Source organism: Dendrobates tinctorius, unplaced genomic scaffold (assembly GCF_039654945.1).
Source record: "Dendrobates tinctorius isolate UK_male_01 unplaced genomic scaffold, ASM3965494v1 ptg000202l, whole genome shotgun sequence".
NCBI lineage: Eukaryota > Metazoa > Chordata > Amphibia > Anura > Dendrobatidae > Dendrobates > Dendrobates tinctorius.
The window spans coordinates 2,847,478-2,864,126 of NW_027361869.1; the positions used below are offsets into that span (position 1 = coordinate 2,847,478).

General features: G+C 48.2%; 1 protein-coding gene across 2 annotated transcripts in view; it reads right to left on the reverse strand.

Moving 5' to 3' along the window:
- LOC141057085 (lysosomal dipeptide transporter MFSD1-like) overlaps positions 1–14,900 on the reverse strand; it is a 32,364-nt gene extending 17,464 nt beyond the window's left edge. Inside the window, exons 1-3 of one of the 2 annotated variants that reach the window (XM_073553611.1) lie at positions 14,785–14,900; positions 14,642–14,680; positions 2,097–2,197 (exon numbers count right to left, since the gene is read on the reverse strand). In XM_073553611.1, the coding sequence (XP_073409712.1) occupies positions 2,097–2,197; positions 14,642–14,663 (123 nt within the window). In that variant the 5' untranslated portion in view covers positions 14,664–14,680; positions 14,785–14,900. Of the gene's footprint in view, positions 1–2,096; positions 2,198–14,641; positions 14,681–14,765 lie in introns of both variants that reach the window. The other variant, XM_073553610.1, reaches the window with a different exon arrangement.
- Between the last annotated feature and the right edge of the window lie 1,749 nt (positions 14,901–16,649).

Genomic DNA, 16,649 nt, shown 5'->3' on the forward strand with positions numbered 1-16,649 from the left:
AAACTAAGTGCAGCACAGTGATGTGACACGTACTGGGTGGCTTTCTGCAGTTTAGATAACATCAATCTCTTATTAACAGATTATCTAGAAGACTAGTAAACCTGCGGCCATGTAGTCCTCCATATTCATAAGTTCTATATAACCCCGCCCCCAACACTGATTGGCAAACTACACAAAAAGCTGCCAGTGGTGTGGGCGGGGTTATACAGAGCTCAGCATTCACAGACCTGCAGAAGATAAAACTGTGATTTTGTCAAATCTCCAGCCCAGTAAGTGCTACATCGCTGGAATCAGGGTCTCTGCCACTACATTTGGCTGTTCTCAAATGGGTGAAGCAAAAATCCTTACAGATTCCCTTTAAGAACATGGCCAATTTTTGCTATATACATTTTCGTTTTTTCTCCCCTCTTCCATAAGCTGCAGTTAGAAACTGCCTGCAAGTTCTTAGGCTAGTTTCACATTAGCGTTTTTTTGCGCAGCGCATCGGGCGCATAAAAAACGCAAAGAAAAACGCAAAACAAATGCGCGTTTTTTTAACGTCATGCGCACGCTGATGTGTAAAAAAAACGCAGCGTTGTTTGCGTTTTACATGCGTTTTTTGCATGCGTTGGCGTTTTTTATGCGCATGCGTTTTTAAGTGTGACGTTTTTTCCATTGTCTAGAGAACATTCTAGACTTGTTTCACTCAAAAACGCATGCGTAAAAAAACGCAACCGTGCGCAAGACCATGCGCACGCATGCGTTACCATAGACTTCAATGTGTTGTTTTTGCGCATTCCGTGCGCAAGCGTTTTTTTGCCGAGACAGGGCGCACCAAAAAATCCAACATGTTGCGTCTGGCGCACCTGGCGCAAAAGACAAAAAAACGCATGCGCACGAAAACGCAAGTGTGCGCAAAAACATGCGCACGTCATGTTAAACATAGGTGCGCAGTGCGCATGCGCACGGGTGCGCACGATGCGCTGCGCACAAAAGCGCAAATGTGAAACCAGCCTTAGCCCCATTGGAAAAAAATGTCCAAAATCCTGGACAACCCCTTTAATATTTTAGTGGCTTAACATGTTTTTGAACATTACATAATAAAGATAAAAAATGTTGGGTTGCGTTGCCATTTTCTGAGAGCTGAAAATTTCTTACTTTTCAATGGTGTGTTGAACTGCAGATTTTAAAATATGGAATTTTGGAGTACAAACAAACTTTTTATCTCTTTTTACTTTTTCGTGAGAGGTGTGACAACCTCAAAAAACACGGAAATTTTGTCATTTTGATATTTTTTTTTTTCTTCTTCACGACTTTTGCAGTCTGTTTAAGAAAATTATATTTTCATAGATCAGATTTTTGTTGATGTGGCGATATAAAATATGTTTATATCTTTAAAGGGAACCTGTCACCTAGAAAAAGCCATTTACCTACAGACATAGGGGTAATTTAGAGTTACTTAGCATTTAAATCCCGTGTAGCCGGCCTACTAGAGCAGGGGCTAAAGGGAAGAAATTAAGTTTTATCCTTCCTGCAGCCACTCGCTTCTAGTCATCAGGGCGGTGCAGGGAGTGGATACAGTCACCGATCACTACACAGTGAGCAAGAAGAGGTAATCACTCACTGGCACTTTGATTAACAGATACCCTGAGCTTTGCAGATCAGTCCTTGCATCAGTTGAAGGGGGTTTTACACTAAGCAATATCGCTAGCAATATCGCTAAAACGTCACTGGTTTTGTGACGTTATAGCGATATTGCTAGTGATATCGCTATGTGTGATACTTACCAGCGACCGGCTCCCCCGCTGCTCATCGCTGATCGCGCGAGAATGTCCGGCTCCATTTCTCGTCGTCTGCTTCCTGCTGGGGCTTCCTGCTGTGACGACGAGCGACGCGTGGAGGCGGGCGGGAGGACGCAGGATCGCTGTGTGTGAATGGTAAGTATCGTGCGCTGCGTCGCTGCTGCATCGCTGTGAGATCTTTCTGTATGAAAGCTCACTAGCGATCATTTAGCGATGCACCAGCGATCCTGACCGGGTCGGATCGCTGGTGCATCGCTAAATGTAAAAGGGCCTTGAGTCTATTAATGAACAATCTCATTAAATATGGGCACTTACCCCCTGGAACTGGTCCTGGAGCACGCTGGGAATATCAAAGCAGAAATAGGAACCGAACGTGAGCAAACAATTGAAGAACAGCACCACGAACCGGTAATAGGCTGCAATGAAAAATTGTCAAAAAAAAAAAAAATCATGAAAATGCCAATCATGTAAATTACCAGCCACAATCTTAAAAGAAATAGGAAACCTATATTTGGGTTTGACTTCATTAGCTATGCAGTTTAACCCCTTCACCCCCAAGGGTGGTTTGCACGTTCATGACCGGGCCAATTTTTACAATTCTGACCACTGTACCTTTATGAGGTCATAACTCTGGAACGCTTCCATGGATCCCGGTGATTCTGACATTGTTTTCTCGTGACATATTGTACTTCATGTTAGTGGTAAAATTTCATTCAAATAACTTGCGTTTATTTGTGAAAAAAATGGAAATTTGGCAAAAATTTTGAAAATTTCGCAATTTTCCAACTTTGAATTTTTATGCCCTTAAATCACAGAGATACGGCACACAAAAAACTTGATAACTAACATTTCCCACATGTTTACTTTACATCAGCACAATTTTGGAACCAAAATTTTTTTTGTTAGGAAGTTATAAGGGTTAAAAGTTGACAAGCGATTTCTCATTTTTACAACACCATTTTATTTTTAGGACCACATCACATTTGAAGCCACTTTGAGGGGTCTATATGATAGAAAATACCCAAAAGTGACACCATTCTAAAAACTGCACCCCTTAAGGTGCTCAAAACCACATTCAAGAAGTTTATTAACCCTTTAGGTGCGTCACAGGAATTTTTTTGAATATTTAAAAAAAAAAAAAAAAAAATGAACATCTAACTTTTTTTCACAAAAAAAATACTTCAGGTTCAATTTTTTTTATTTTACCAAGGGTAACAGGAGAAATTGGACTGCAAAAGTTATTGTGCAATTTGTCCTGAGCACACTGATACCTGATATGTGGGGGGGGGCAACGACTGTTTCGGCGCATGGAAGAGCTCAGAATGGAAGGAGCGCCGTTTGACTTTTTCAATGCAAAATTGGCTGGAATTCAGATCGGACGCCATGTCACGTTTGGAGAGTCCCTGATGTACCTAAACAGTGGAAACCCCCTACAAGTGACCCCATTTTGGAAACTAGACCCCCCAAGGAACTTATCTAGATATGTGGTGAGAACTTTGAACCCACAAGGGCTTTACAGAAGTTTATAACATACAGCGGTACAATTAAAAAATCATTTTTTCCACAAAAATGATCTTTTCACCCCAATTTTTACTTTCCCAAGGGTAACAGCACCCTAAAAGTTATTGTGCAATTTGTCCTGAGTACGCCGACACCCCACATGTGGGGGTAAACCACTATTTGGGCGCATGGCAAAGCTCGGAAGGGAAGCAGCGCCATTTGACGTTTTTGGCTGGAATTGAGATCGGACACCATGTCGCGATTGGAAAACCCCTGATGTACCTAAACAGTGGAAACCCCCCACAAATGACACCATTTTGTAAACTAGACCCCCCAAGGAACTTATCTAGATGTGTGGTGACCACTTTGAACCCCCCAGTGCTTCACAGAAGTTTATAACGCCCGGGCGTGAAAATAAAAAAAACAGGATTTTTTGGGTTGCTTACCGTAAAATCTGTTTCTCGGAGCCTTCATTGGGGGACACAGAGACCATGGGTGTATGCTGCTGCCACTAGGAGGCTGACACTATGCACAAAAAAGGTTAGCTCCTCCTCCGCCGTATACACCCCACCGACCGGCAGGAAATTCCTCAGTTAGTGAGAAAGCAGTAGGAGAAGTAACGGAATAGATTGAAAACAGAACGAACAACTCAACTGTAACCAATCGACAAACATAAGAACAGGAGTTGTAGAACATGGGAGGGTGCTGTGTCCCCCAATGAAGGCTCCGAGAAACAGATTTTACGGTAAGCAACCCAAAAAATCCTGTTTTCTCGTTCGCCTTATTGGGGGACACAGAGACCATGGGACGTCCCAAAGCAGTCCCTGGGGTGGGAAACAAACTTCCATCAGGCCAGTGGACTCACCACCGCGGCCTGCAGAATCCTTCTACCTAGGCTGGCGTCCGCCGAAGCGTAGGTGTGGACCCTGTAGAATTTCACAAAAGTGTGAACCGAAGACCACGTTGCAGCTTTGCAAAGCTGCAGCGCGGAAGCTCTGTGGCGCACCGCCCAGGAGGCACCCACCGCCCGGGTAGAGTGCGCTCTGATCCCTGAAGGAGCTGCACGATGCTTGACCCGGTATGCCTCCAAAATTGCCGATCTGATCCAGCGAGCAATAGTGACCTTTCCTTGCACCGTCTGGAATGATAAACAGAGAGTCTGACTTCCGCAAGGAAGATGTCCTGGCTAGATAGACTCTCAATGCCCTGACCAGGTCCAGCTTGTTCAAGGATCGCTCCCGAGGATGAGCTGGGCTCGGGCAGAAGGATGGCAGAACAATGTCCTCATTGAGGTGAAACGAAGATACCACCTTTGGAAGTAAAGAGGGCGGAGGCCGCAGAACTACCTTGTCCTGATGAAGTACCAAAAAGGGAGAGCGGCAAGAAAGGGCCGCTAATTCTGACACACGTTGGATGGAAGTAATGGCCACCAGAAAGGCCACCTTCCAAGAAAGGAGGGCAAGGGAAACATCCCTGAGAGGTTCAAAAGGAGGACCTTGCAGAACCCCAAGAACGAAATTAAGATCCCAAGGATCCACGGGCACTCGGTACGGAGGAACCGTGTGAGCCACACCCTGAAGAAAGGTTTTGACCTGGGGCCGGGAGGCCAGCGTCTTCTGAAATAAAATGGACACTGCCGAAACTTGACCCTTCAAGGAACTCAGAGCAAGCCCCGCATCCAGCCCTGTCTGAAGAAACGCCAGAACAGAAGGAAGCGAAAAAACCATGGCCGCGATGTCAATGGCCTCACACCAGGAGAAATAGGCTTTCCAAGTACGGTAATAGATCTTGGAAGAGGAAGGCTTTCTGGCGCGGTTCATGGTATGAATCACTCGGTCAGAGAATCCTGCCCGTTTCAAAACCTCAGTCTCAACAGCCACGCCGTTAAATTGAGCGACCGAGAATTGGGGTGGCAAATCGGGCCTTGCGACAGCAGATCTGCCCTGTCGGGAAGCTTCCAGGGGGCGTCCGCGAGAAGGTTGACAATGTCCGCGAACCAAGACCTTCTGGGCCAATTCGGGGCGATGAGGACGACTGGAATCCCTTCTGCCTTGATTTTCTTCAACAGCTTGGGAAGAAGAGGCAGGGGAGGGAACAGGTAGGGGAGCTCGAACTGTGACCAAGGAACGGCCAGAGCGTCGGCGCCCACTGCCAGGGGGTCCCGAGACCTGGACACGAATTGTGGTACCTTCCTTTTGAGGCGAGACGCCATGAGGTCTACGTCCGGGGTTCCCCACCGACGGCAGAGCAGATGAAACACCTCCGGATGTAGGGACCATTCCCCTGCCGCGAGACCCTCGCGGCTTAGAAAATCGGCGGCCCAGTTGTCCACGCCGGGAATGTGAACCGCGGAAATTGTTGGAACAAAGGTCTCTGCCCATTGAAGAATTCTGGACACTTCCGCCAGGGCTGAGACACTCCGTGTCCCCCCTTGTCGGTTGATATACGCCACCGCTGTGGCATTGTCTGTTTGAATCCTGACAGGCAGGCCCTTGAGGCGCCGTTCCCAGTGGACGAGAGCCAGAAGGATCGCTCGTATCTCTAGGACATTGATCTGCAGAGCTGATTCCTGAGTCGACCATCGACCCTGAACAGTGTGATTGCGGAACACTGCACCCCAGCCGATGAGGCTGGCGTCCTTTGTGCCAATCTGGGAAGAAAGGACCGCCCCGAGAGAATGAGGGGAGACGTCAACCACCAGTTGAGAGACCGCTTGATCCGGCATGAAAGACGAACCGGACGATCCAGAGACAGAGCCGACCTGTTCCACCTGGACAAAATGGCCTGCTGGAGGGGCCTGGCGTGAAACTGGGCAAAGGGAACTGCCTCTATTGCTGCCATCTTCCCCAGAATCCTCATGGCTGTCCTGAGAGATGAAAACCGTGCGATCTGTAGTGATCGGACGCCCTGCTGCAGGGAAAGAATCTTGCCTTGTGGGAGAAATACCCTTGACCGACAAGTGTCGAAAAGAAGGCCCAGAAACACAAGGCGTTGAGTAGGGATCAGACAGGACTTTTTCCGGTTGACGATCCACCCAAAACTGGACAGGGTGTCTAGAACGATCGCCACACTTAGGCGGGCCTGATGAAAGGAGGGAGCCTTGATCAGAATATCGTCGAGATACGGAAAAAGAACAAGACCTCTGATCCGCAACAAGGCCATCAACGCCGCCATAATCTTCGTGAAGACCCTGGGAGCGGTGGCGAGCCCAAAAGGGAGCGTGACGAACTGATAATGTTCGTGGTGAATCGCAAACCACAGGAACTTCGGATGTCCGGGAAATATGGGCACGTGTAGATAGGCATCTTGGATGCCTATGGAACACATGAATTCCTGCTCCTTCATGGAGGCTATCACCGAGCGAACCGACTCCATCCGGAAGTGGCGGAGGCGAACTCTCTTGTTGAGTAACTTGAGATCCAAGATGGGTCGAACAGCCCCGTCCTTTTTCGGCACCACAAACAGGTTTGAATAAAACCCTGTGAATCGTTCCGATTCGGGAACGAGCACAATCACCCCGGAGCTGAGGAGAGAGGCGATGGCCGAACCGAACCCCGGGATCAAGGCAGGATCCCGTGGCGGACGGGATGGAAGAAGCGATCCCGTGGAAGAGAAACGAACTCTATTTTGTATCCTGTCGATACAACCTCTCTGACCCAAGCGTCCTCTACTGAGGCGAACCAGACGTCGCTGAAGAAAAGAAGTCGACCTCCCAATTGGAAGGGACCCACGGAAGACCGATGATAGTCATGCGGACGTAGACCGTCCAGATCTAGATCTGGGTGGTCTTCCCTGGGAAGAGTGGGACCGCCAGGACGGAGTGGGCCTGAAGGAGACCTTTCTTTCCTGACGTGCTTGTGGCCTTTGCTGGTTGGAAGGGTTTTACGCCGCATTGAAACGGCGGAAAGACCGAAAGGGACGGAACTGACGCCTTGGAGGAGGTCTGCGAGGCTTGGATTGGGGGAGAAGAGAACTCGTACCTCTGGTAGCGTCCTTAATAATCTGGCCCAATAGGGACCCAAAGAGACGCACTCCTTGAAAAGGCAGATTAGTCAGACTTTTTAGAGGACAAGTCCGCCTGCCAGGCCTTGAGCCAAATTGTACGTCGGATTGCCACGATGTTGCTTGACGCCTGAACCGCGCAAGATGCGGCATCCAAGGAAGCAGAAAGCAGATAATCCCCCGCATGGGAAATCTGATTGGCGAGATCGGCCAAATGCTCCGGTTGTGCCTTATCCAGAATGCCCTGCCGAAGGTCCTCTGCCCAAGCGGATATAGCCTTTGCTGCCAAAGATGAAGCAAAGAGTGGACATACCGCCGCAGATGCCGCCTCGAAGGCAGACTTTGCTCGGGATTCTATGATTCTGTCATTAGAATCTTTTAGAGACGCTACACCCGACAGCGGAAGAACAGTATTATTAGAGAGTCTGGATACGGGAGGGTCCACTGAAGGAGAAGCGGCCCAGTTGTCCGTGAGCTCTTTAGCGAACGGATACAGCACGCCGAGACGCTTTCCTCTTTGAAAGCGTCTAGTCGGATCTTCCCTTTCCTTGGTAAAAATCTTCCCAAACTCGGAATGAAAGGGAAACACCCTGGAAGGTGTTTCCGCCCGTCTGAACGAAACCTCCTGATCTGAGGATTTCGCAGGGGCGTCAGTGATGTCGAAGGTATGGCGAATCGCGGCAATGAGGTTCTGCACCGTAACCTTCATGTTCGCATCCTGATCCGAATCCAGCTCTAAGACCCCTTCAGATTCCGAAAGCGCTTCACCTGACTCGGGAGAGGAGGCCCGAGAGGGAGACTGCTGGGGAGTATGGGGTGAAGTAGGGCGAGGAGAGGACTCCGCCTGGAGATCCTGCCTGGGTGTCTTGCGACTGACACTGGCTGGCTCAGATGGGACGTCCTGGGACGTGCTAGGTCCCGCAGAAGCTCCCAAGGGCAACTTATCCAGAACGGCTACTAGGGACTGAGACACCTTGGTGAGGTCTGCCACCGACTGTGATAGGGAGGAGGCCCAACCCGGCAAGGGGGGCTCACTCACCCCTGGGGCTATGGATGGCTCCTGAGCGGCGTCGGGCTGGATTGGATTGCTACAGTCCAGGCAGAGGGGAGAGGACTGACCCCTGAGGTCGTGCCGGAAGGTTGGGGGACAGAGGGCGGAGAAGGGTCAGTCTGCCGTGCAGAGCTACTCACGGTCCGGTGTCCCCAAAAGCGATGCTGCTCGACCTGTCCGGGGATGCAGATCAGGGAGAAGTCCGGCTGGCCGTCCCAAAGAGCTGCTTGCAGAAACTGCTCAGGGGCTGGGGAGCGTCTCCAGCTGCGTCCGGCTGGCAGGCTGTGAAGATGGCGCCTGCCTGTAGAAAAGCGCGGGTCCCGGGGAAGGGGAAGGGCGGAGCTCCTCGCAGGGTTAATAATTGCTGCCCTCTAGCCATAATATGCTGGGCAGGAGAGGGAAAGGTGGGGGGAGGGCCTGGGGAGAGCGGGAGAGAAGCCCGCTTAGAAGAAAGGGGCGGGGGGCGTGGCCGCGACGCTGCGGTAGGCCCGAACACAAGCCGGGGCCTAAATTAGTTGTGGCGGCCGCCTGTCAGCAGGGGGTCGGCGCGGAAGACGCGTCGCAACACCGGGCCGCGTCCCTGCCCAGAACTGCCCGACTCCAGCGCTACCCCTGCCGAGATGGAAAAAAGGGGGGGAAGCGCAGAACGAGGCCCGTGAAGACCCAGGGCCTGCATGGATGCGGTGACCGTGGGGGGATGCGGAGCGTGCAGGGACCCCAACGTGGTCCCCCTGGCGACCGCTCCAAGAGAAAACGCCGGGGGAAGACTGACATACTCACCCAGGCAGGGGGCCTTACAATAAAGGTACCTGAAAATCCCACGCTGTCTGTCTCTATGAAATCCGCGCCTCATCCAACCTTCAGGCTCTGGTAGGTGAGAGGGTGGGAGGCGGGGGGCAAGGACCGTCCGTGCGGCTGGCACCTACTTGTGCGAGGCTCCTGGTCCTGCTGCGGAGACCTATGAGGATACGGGGTGGCAGTACACGCCGTACTCATAGTCTCTTTGTGGGAGTACGGATGTGACTGTTCACTCCGTATCCCTCCGGAACCTGCAAAGAAACGACGCACACTGAGGTAGATATGGGTCTAATAAAAGACCCGTGTCCACCTCCCACTGACACTAAGCTAAACTGAGGAATTTCCTGCCGGTCGGTGGGGTGTATACGGCGGAGGAGGAGCTAACCTTTTTTGTGCATAGTGTCAGCCTCCTAGTGGCAGCAGCATACACCCATGGTCTCTGTGTCCCCCAATAAGGCGAACGAGAAATTCGTATTTTTTCCACAAACATGATCAATTAGTCCCCAATTTTTTTATTTTCCCAAGGGTAACAGGAGAAATTGAACCCCAAAAGTTGTTGTCCAATTTGTCCTGAGTACGCTGACACCCCATATGTGGGAGAAAACTACTGTATGGACACACGTCAGGGATCGGAAGGGAAGTAGTGACGTTTTGGAATGCAGACTTTGATGGAATGGTCTGCGGGTGTCATGTGCGTTTGGAGAGCCCCTGATGTACCTAAACTATTGAAACTCCCCACAAGTGACCCCATTTTGGACACTAGACCCCCCCACGGAACTTATCTAGATGTGTGGTGAGCACTTTGAACCCCCAAGTGCTTCACAGAAGTTTATAACGCTTGGACGTGAAAATAAAAAAATAATTTTTTTTCCACAAAAATGATATTTTTGCCCCCAATTTTTTATTTTCCTAAGGGTAACAGGAGAAATTGGACCCCAAAAATTGTTTTGCAATTTGTCCTGAGTAGGCTGATACCCTACATGTGGGGGTAAAACACTGTTTGGGCGCATGGCAGAGCTTGGAAGGGAAGGAGCACCATATGACTTTTTCAACTCAGAATTGGCTGGAATTGAGATCAGACGCAATGTTGCATTTGGAGAGCCCCTGATGTGCCCAAACAGTGGAAACCCCCAATTCTAAGTCCAACCCGAACCCCAACACACCCCTAACCCAAGCCCTAACGGAAAAATGGAAATAAATACATTTTTTTTAATTTTATTATTTTTCCCTAACTAAGGGGGTGATAACGGGGGGTTTGATTTACTATTTATGGCGGTTTTTATGTTTGGCGGCTGTCGCACGCTAAAAGACGCTTTTTATTATAAAAATAGTTTTTGCATCACCACATATTGAGAGCTATAATTTTTTTTTTATTTTTTCGCTGATGATGCTGTGTGGCGGCTCGTTTTTTGCGGGACAAGATGACGTTTTCAGTGGTACCATGGATATTTATATGCGTCTTTTTGATCGCGCGTTATTACACTTTTTGTTTGGCGGTATGATAAATTATTTTTTGCTTCGTTTTTTATTTTTATTTTTTAAGGGGTTCGCTAAAGGGGTTAACTAATGGGACAGTTTTATAGGGCAGGTTGTTACTGACGCGGCGATACCTAATATGTGTACTTTTATTGTTTTTTTTTTTATTTTCAAAAAATGAATTTATTGGGGAATATTTTTTTTTTTTTTTACTAATTTATTTAGCGATTTTTTTAAAATTTACACTTTTTTTTTACACTTTTTAATTTTTTTTTTTTTTACTTTATTACATAGTCCCAAGTGGGACATCACTGTCCTGTGACAGATCGCTGATCTGTCACATCACAGATCAGCGATCTGTCACAGGCAGTGCCGAAGGCTTCCTCATGCTTGCGCTTTGCAGGCACTGAGGAAGCCAGCTTCCTGCAGGCCCCCGAAGGCCCCCCGTCGCCATCTTGGATTCGGGGGCCTGCAGGAAAGGAGCCCCCCCCGCAGCAGCGCTGCACATTGCGCTGCCGTGGGGGGCTCAGGGAAGCACGGAGGGAGTCCCCTACCTGCCGATGCTTCCCTTTAACTCCCGGTACACCGCGATCGTGTTTGATCGCGGTGTGCAAGGGGTTAACGTGTCGGGGGCGGTCCGTGACCGCCCCTGACACATTGTGCCGGGTGTCAGCTGTGATAATCAGCTGACACCCGGCCGCGATCAGCGGCGCTCACCACGTGGGCGCCGCTGATCGCGGTAGACGTACTATCCCGTCCATGGGCATAGGGGCCCGGGTCCCATGGACTGTATAGTACGTCTGATGTCAGAAAGGGGTTAATACAAAGCACTGTCCTCTGTTATCAGCCATTTCAGGCAGGAGGAAAGCCTGACGATTGTAAACAGGCAATGGATAAATTCTAAAAATGGAGATTTTTGGTCTCAGAAAGAAGCAAGACCTTAATTGGCAAGATATGGAAAAATAAGTCGGAAAATTATTTTAATCTGGAATCTGATATTCAAACTGGTAGACAAACAGAAGACTGAGGTGTAGTAGGAAAGTTTATTTCAAGTTTCCTTCCTGGTGATTCTTCTCCCTTTCCAAGGAAAAGTCAAAAACTTTTTAATATGCATCCAACAATCCAGAATATCTGTTACCTGCAACACCTACAGGTGCATCTCACAAAATTAGAATATCATCAAAAAGCTAATTTATTTCAGTTAAATACAAAAGTGAATCTCATTACACAGTCATTATACACAGAGTGATCTATTTCACGTGTTTATTTCTGTTGATGTTGACGATTATGGCTTACAGCCAATGAAAACCCAAAAGTCATTATCTCAGTAAATTAGAATACTTTATAACACCAGCTTGAAAAAGGATTTTAAAATCCGAAATGTTGGCCTACTGACATGTATGTTCAGTAAATGCTCTCAATACTTGGCCGGGCTCCTTTTGCATCAATTACTGCATCAATATGGCGTGGCATGGAGGCGATCAGCCTGTGGCACTGCTGAGGGGTTATGGAAGCCCAGGCTGCTTTGATAGCAGCCTTCAGCTCGTCTGCATTGTTGGGTCTGGTGTCTCTCATCTTCCTCTTGACAATACTCCATAGATTCTCTATGGGGTTAAGATCAGGTGAGTTTGCTGCCAAACAAGCACAGTGATACTGTTGTTTGTAAGCCAGGTATTGGTACTTTTGGCAGTGTGGACAGGGGCCAAGTCCTGCTGGAGAATGACATTTCCATCTCCATAAAGCTTGCTGTCAGAGGGAAGCATGAAGTGCTCTAAAATGTCCTGGAAGACGGCTACGCTGACTTTGGTCTTGATAAAACACAGTGGACCTACACCAGCAGATGACATGGCTCCCCAAACCATCACTGACTGTGGAAACTTTACATTAGACCTCCAGCAGCTTGGATTGTGGCCTCTCCACTCTTCCTCCAGACTCTAGGACCGCGATTTCCAAATGAAATGCAAAATTTACATTAATCTGAAAACAACACCTTGGACCACTGACAACAGTCCAGTTCTTTTTCTCCTTGGCCCAGGTAAGACGCTTCTGGAGTTGTCTATTGGTCATGAGTAGCTTGACACAAGGAATGTGACACTTGTAGCCCATGTCCTGGATTCCTCTGTGTGTGGTGGCTCTTGAGGCAATGACTCCAGCAGCAGTCCACTCCTTGTCAATCTCCCCCACATTTTTGAATGGCCTTTTCTTAACAATCCTTTCAAGGCTGTGGTTATACCAGTTTCTTGTGCACCTTTTTTCTATCATACTTTTTCCTTCCGCTCAACTTTCCATTAATATGCTTGGATACAGCACTCTGAACAGCCAGCTTCTTTAGCAATGACCTTTTGTGGCTTACCCTCCTTGTGGAGTGTGTCAGTGACTGCCTCCTGGACATATGTCAGGTCAGCAGTCTTCCCCATGATTTTGGAGCTACTGAACCAGACTGGGACCTTTTTAAACGCTTTGGAAGCCTTTACAGGTGGTTTTTGTTAATTATTCTAATATACTGAGATAATGACTTTTGGGTTTTCAGTGGCTGTAAGCCATAATCACCAACATTAAGAGAAATAAACACGTGAAATAGATCACTGTGTGTGTAATGACTATATATGAGTTTCACTTTTTGTATTGAAAAACTGAAATAAATTAACTTTTTGATGATATTCTAATTTAGTGAGAAACACCTGTATATAGTCCCATTAATGGCTAATTAAAGAAAATTCAGTGCACCCCAGCACCGTATAGAATTTTTCTTTGCACAGTGGCAAAGGGATCAAGCTAAGCAATTACAGTGGACAATTGCTTAAAATGAAATTCCCTTTGAGTCAAAAGACAGCCACATTTATACCTTATTCAGTACATGGATATCGGCCAATATAATCTGCAACAAATCTGCTGCAGGCGCACCAAGGGTAAGTCTACATGTGGCGGTATTTTACTGCTGCGGATCTCGCCACAAGTAAGGAGGTGGGGAAATCTGTCACATGAGAACTTCGCCTATCAGTACATTAGAGAGAGATTTAGGACAATGAGTGCTTCCCTATCTGCAGCGAAATCCAGAATAAGGGTGACACTAAAACTGCAGAACTGTGCAGTCAGGGAACACAACGTGGTCAGTGACCCGGTGACGCTACCCACAGATGCTGAGACAGCAGAGCAGACAGGATGTCCATCTGCCGGGGATCACGCTGGATTCCTGCATTACTCATTTACCTCCATTGTGTGACACGGAGGAGAAACTGCAATGTCAGAAATAAGAGGTCACACTACAGATCACAGAACTATACGGCTTCATGTGCCATGACCTGGAGAAAAACAAAACACCGCTCACTGAAATGATGGCAGAGAAGGGGGCAACTCTGAAGACAGAAGGGCACAGCACGGATTCGGTAGAAAGTCATAGGTTCCACTCCTGCATCCTGAGATGCACACGTCTCAGCCATCTATTGGCGATCTGTGGGGCTCAGCAGTGGCGTAACTTTAATCTAGTGGACCCCAATGCAAAAGCTCCAACGGGGCCCCTAATTACTACAAGTATTTAATAGTAATGGCCTTTTCATATAGGACCCCTAGGGTTCAAGGGGCGATTGCCAAGAGCAATAATGAATCTGATACCTAGAGCTTGGCAGATGAGGGCAAACACCACAACTGATGAGGGGCCACGCCGCCCCAGACGAGGGGTCACGTAACGCAGCGCCGGCCCGGACAATGTGCATTACATATGGCAGTGATGGGATCAGGCGCCTCATGTCCGCTGCGACAGCTCCACAGGTCTCCCAAACTGCAACTTTAGGGAGAATAGACACTGATGACATATTCTGCCATGAGCCCCCTAATCACTGGGACCCCGGGGAAGCCTTATACCAAGACCTGCTCTACAGAGCAGGAATAGCACGCTCCTGCGGTCACGTGACTGCCTGCAGCTGCCCTGGTCACATGACCACTGGCAGTCACGTGATACGCTGGGGTGGAGGACTGGGGTATACAATACAGTCATGTGGCACCGGTATTACCGCCGGATAACGGGGGCACTCACCCTTCTCTGCCGGGACCGCCATGTCTTCAGCTGTGAGCCCTGTACACACACAAACAAAAACACAATTACCACAAGAGCGGAACGCGCCCCCCACACACTGACACGAAGCACCTGGAGCTCTCACACACAACGCCGCTCCTCACCGTCAGCTGCGCCCAGCGTCAGCACAGCGCACACTAACCGCTGCCACCGACCACTCCGGTCCGGCCTCTGGCCACGCCCGCTCACACTTGATAGAAGGGACAATGGCCACGCCCACTCTGAGCTGCGCAAGCAAGTTCACTGCGCATGCTAAACACGGAGCGGCCGCACGGGGGCGCGCGAGAGAACGCCTGCATAATGCGCATGTGTGTACAGGTGGTGGAGTAAGTTTTGAAAGTCAAATTACAAACTGCACTAGCTCTGACCTGTCCTCCTCTATAGTGAGAAAACGCATAAGGCCGGGGTCACACTGGCGAGGAATACGGGAGAGTGAGAGGCGCTAAAAGCACGCATTACACACGGACCAATGATTCTCTATGGGGCAGCTCCCATCAGCCGTATATTTCTCATCCGTATCCTACGCTCCGTGCCAATGACAGCATGCTGCGATTGTCAGTGTACTACGCCCGTAATACGCCAATGAAAGTCTATGGGTGCGCAAAAAATACGGATTACACACGGAACACACGTGTGACTTGCGAGAAATACGCACCCGGTGTCTTTTAGCAAAGCCGGCAATTCAGTGCGCTATACAGTAAACTCACACTGACAGGTTTAATAAAGAAAGAAAGAATAGATATATACACAGAATACATATATAAATATATATATACACATACATGTCATTGTGACAAACATATATATTTATATTTCCCAGAGTTCTATATAGCAGAATAGCCGCTAATTCAATTGCCGTCTTCTGTCAAATCATTCCCCAACCCGACATGAAATGACACATGGTTTACATTCAGTAAAGCATTTCATTTCATGTTTTTTTTTATATGTCTTTCATTAGTAATTAGATGAGGGTTGATGTGTAAAATTTTGGAGGTGTAGGGGTTAATTAGTTGTAAAAAAATGTGTGGGCTCCCACTGTAATTTGTCAACCAGAGAGGTAAAGCAGGTGAGTGAGGGCAGATTTTAATAGCCATGAGAGGGACCATTGTTTTCACCCCTCCCCCCCCCTTTCTGCTTGAGAAAGGTCCACAACTCCCAGGACCGAAACGTCGCTGTATGGGCAACTAGCCAGATGGGCTCATAAATAGCACTGTGACTGGATTTCTTTTGGTGAGCTGCCTTCATCTTGAGGACTATTTTTGAGGTTTGGTATATGCCTGGAAGGCTTGCACCCGCATTGTTTAATTTTTGTCCTGCTTTTTCCTTTTTTCGTATATATATATATATATATATATATATATATATATATATATATATATATAATATACACATTCTATGTGTCTATATCTATTCTTTCGTTTGTGTTAGAAAACCTGTCATAGGGCTCCATTATATGTCCATTTTGCAAGCTGGCAAGAGAATCTCAGCATACGGATGCCATACGGATACTGACATGCGCAAAATACGCGACCACACCTTGATACGGATGACATACGGAGCACTGTTTAGGGGTCATTCATCCGTATTACGCATGTAAAATACTGACCGTATTTTGCGTCGGTTAGTGTGACCCCGCCTTATTATTATTATTTATTATTATTGCTCCATTTATTCCATGGCGTAATAACAGCAATGTTTTTTTGACTAGGGCATGTGATAAGTGATTGTCCCCAATTTGGCTGCAAGGTGACGCTGGGATTGTAGTGCGACATCACAGCTACTGATTTCCTATGGCGTCATGTAATTTACTGCAAATGTGTTGAAATTCCTCACGCTGGCTATGCGCATGCGCTGGCTCACCTGCCGCAGACCGGTATAAGTCACGTGCGGCCTGTATGTAACTGTAGGTTTATGATAATGGTGCAGCACGTCTGGACGTGTCGCCCGACTAACTGGAGTGATGACTTCG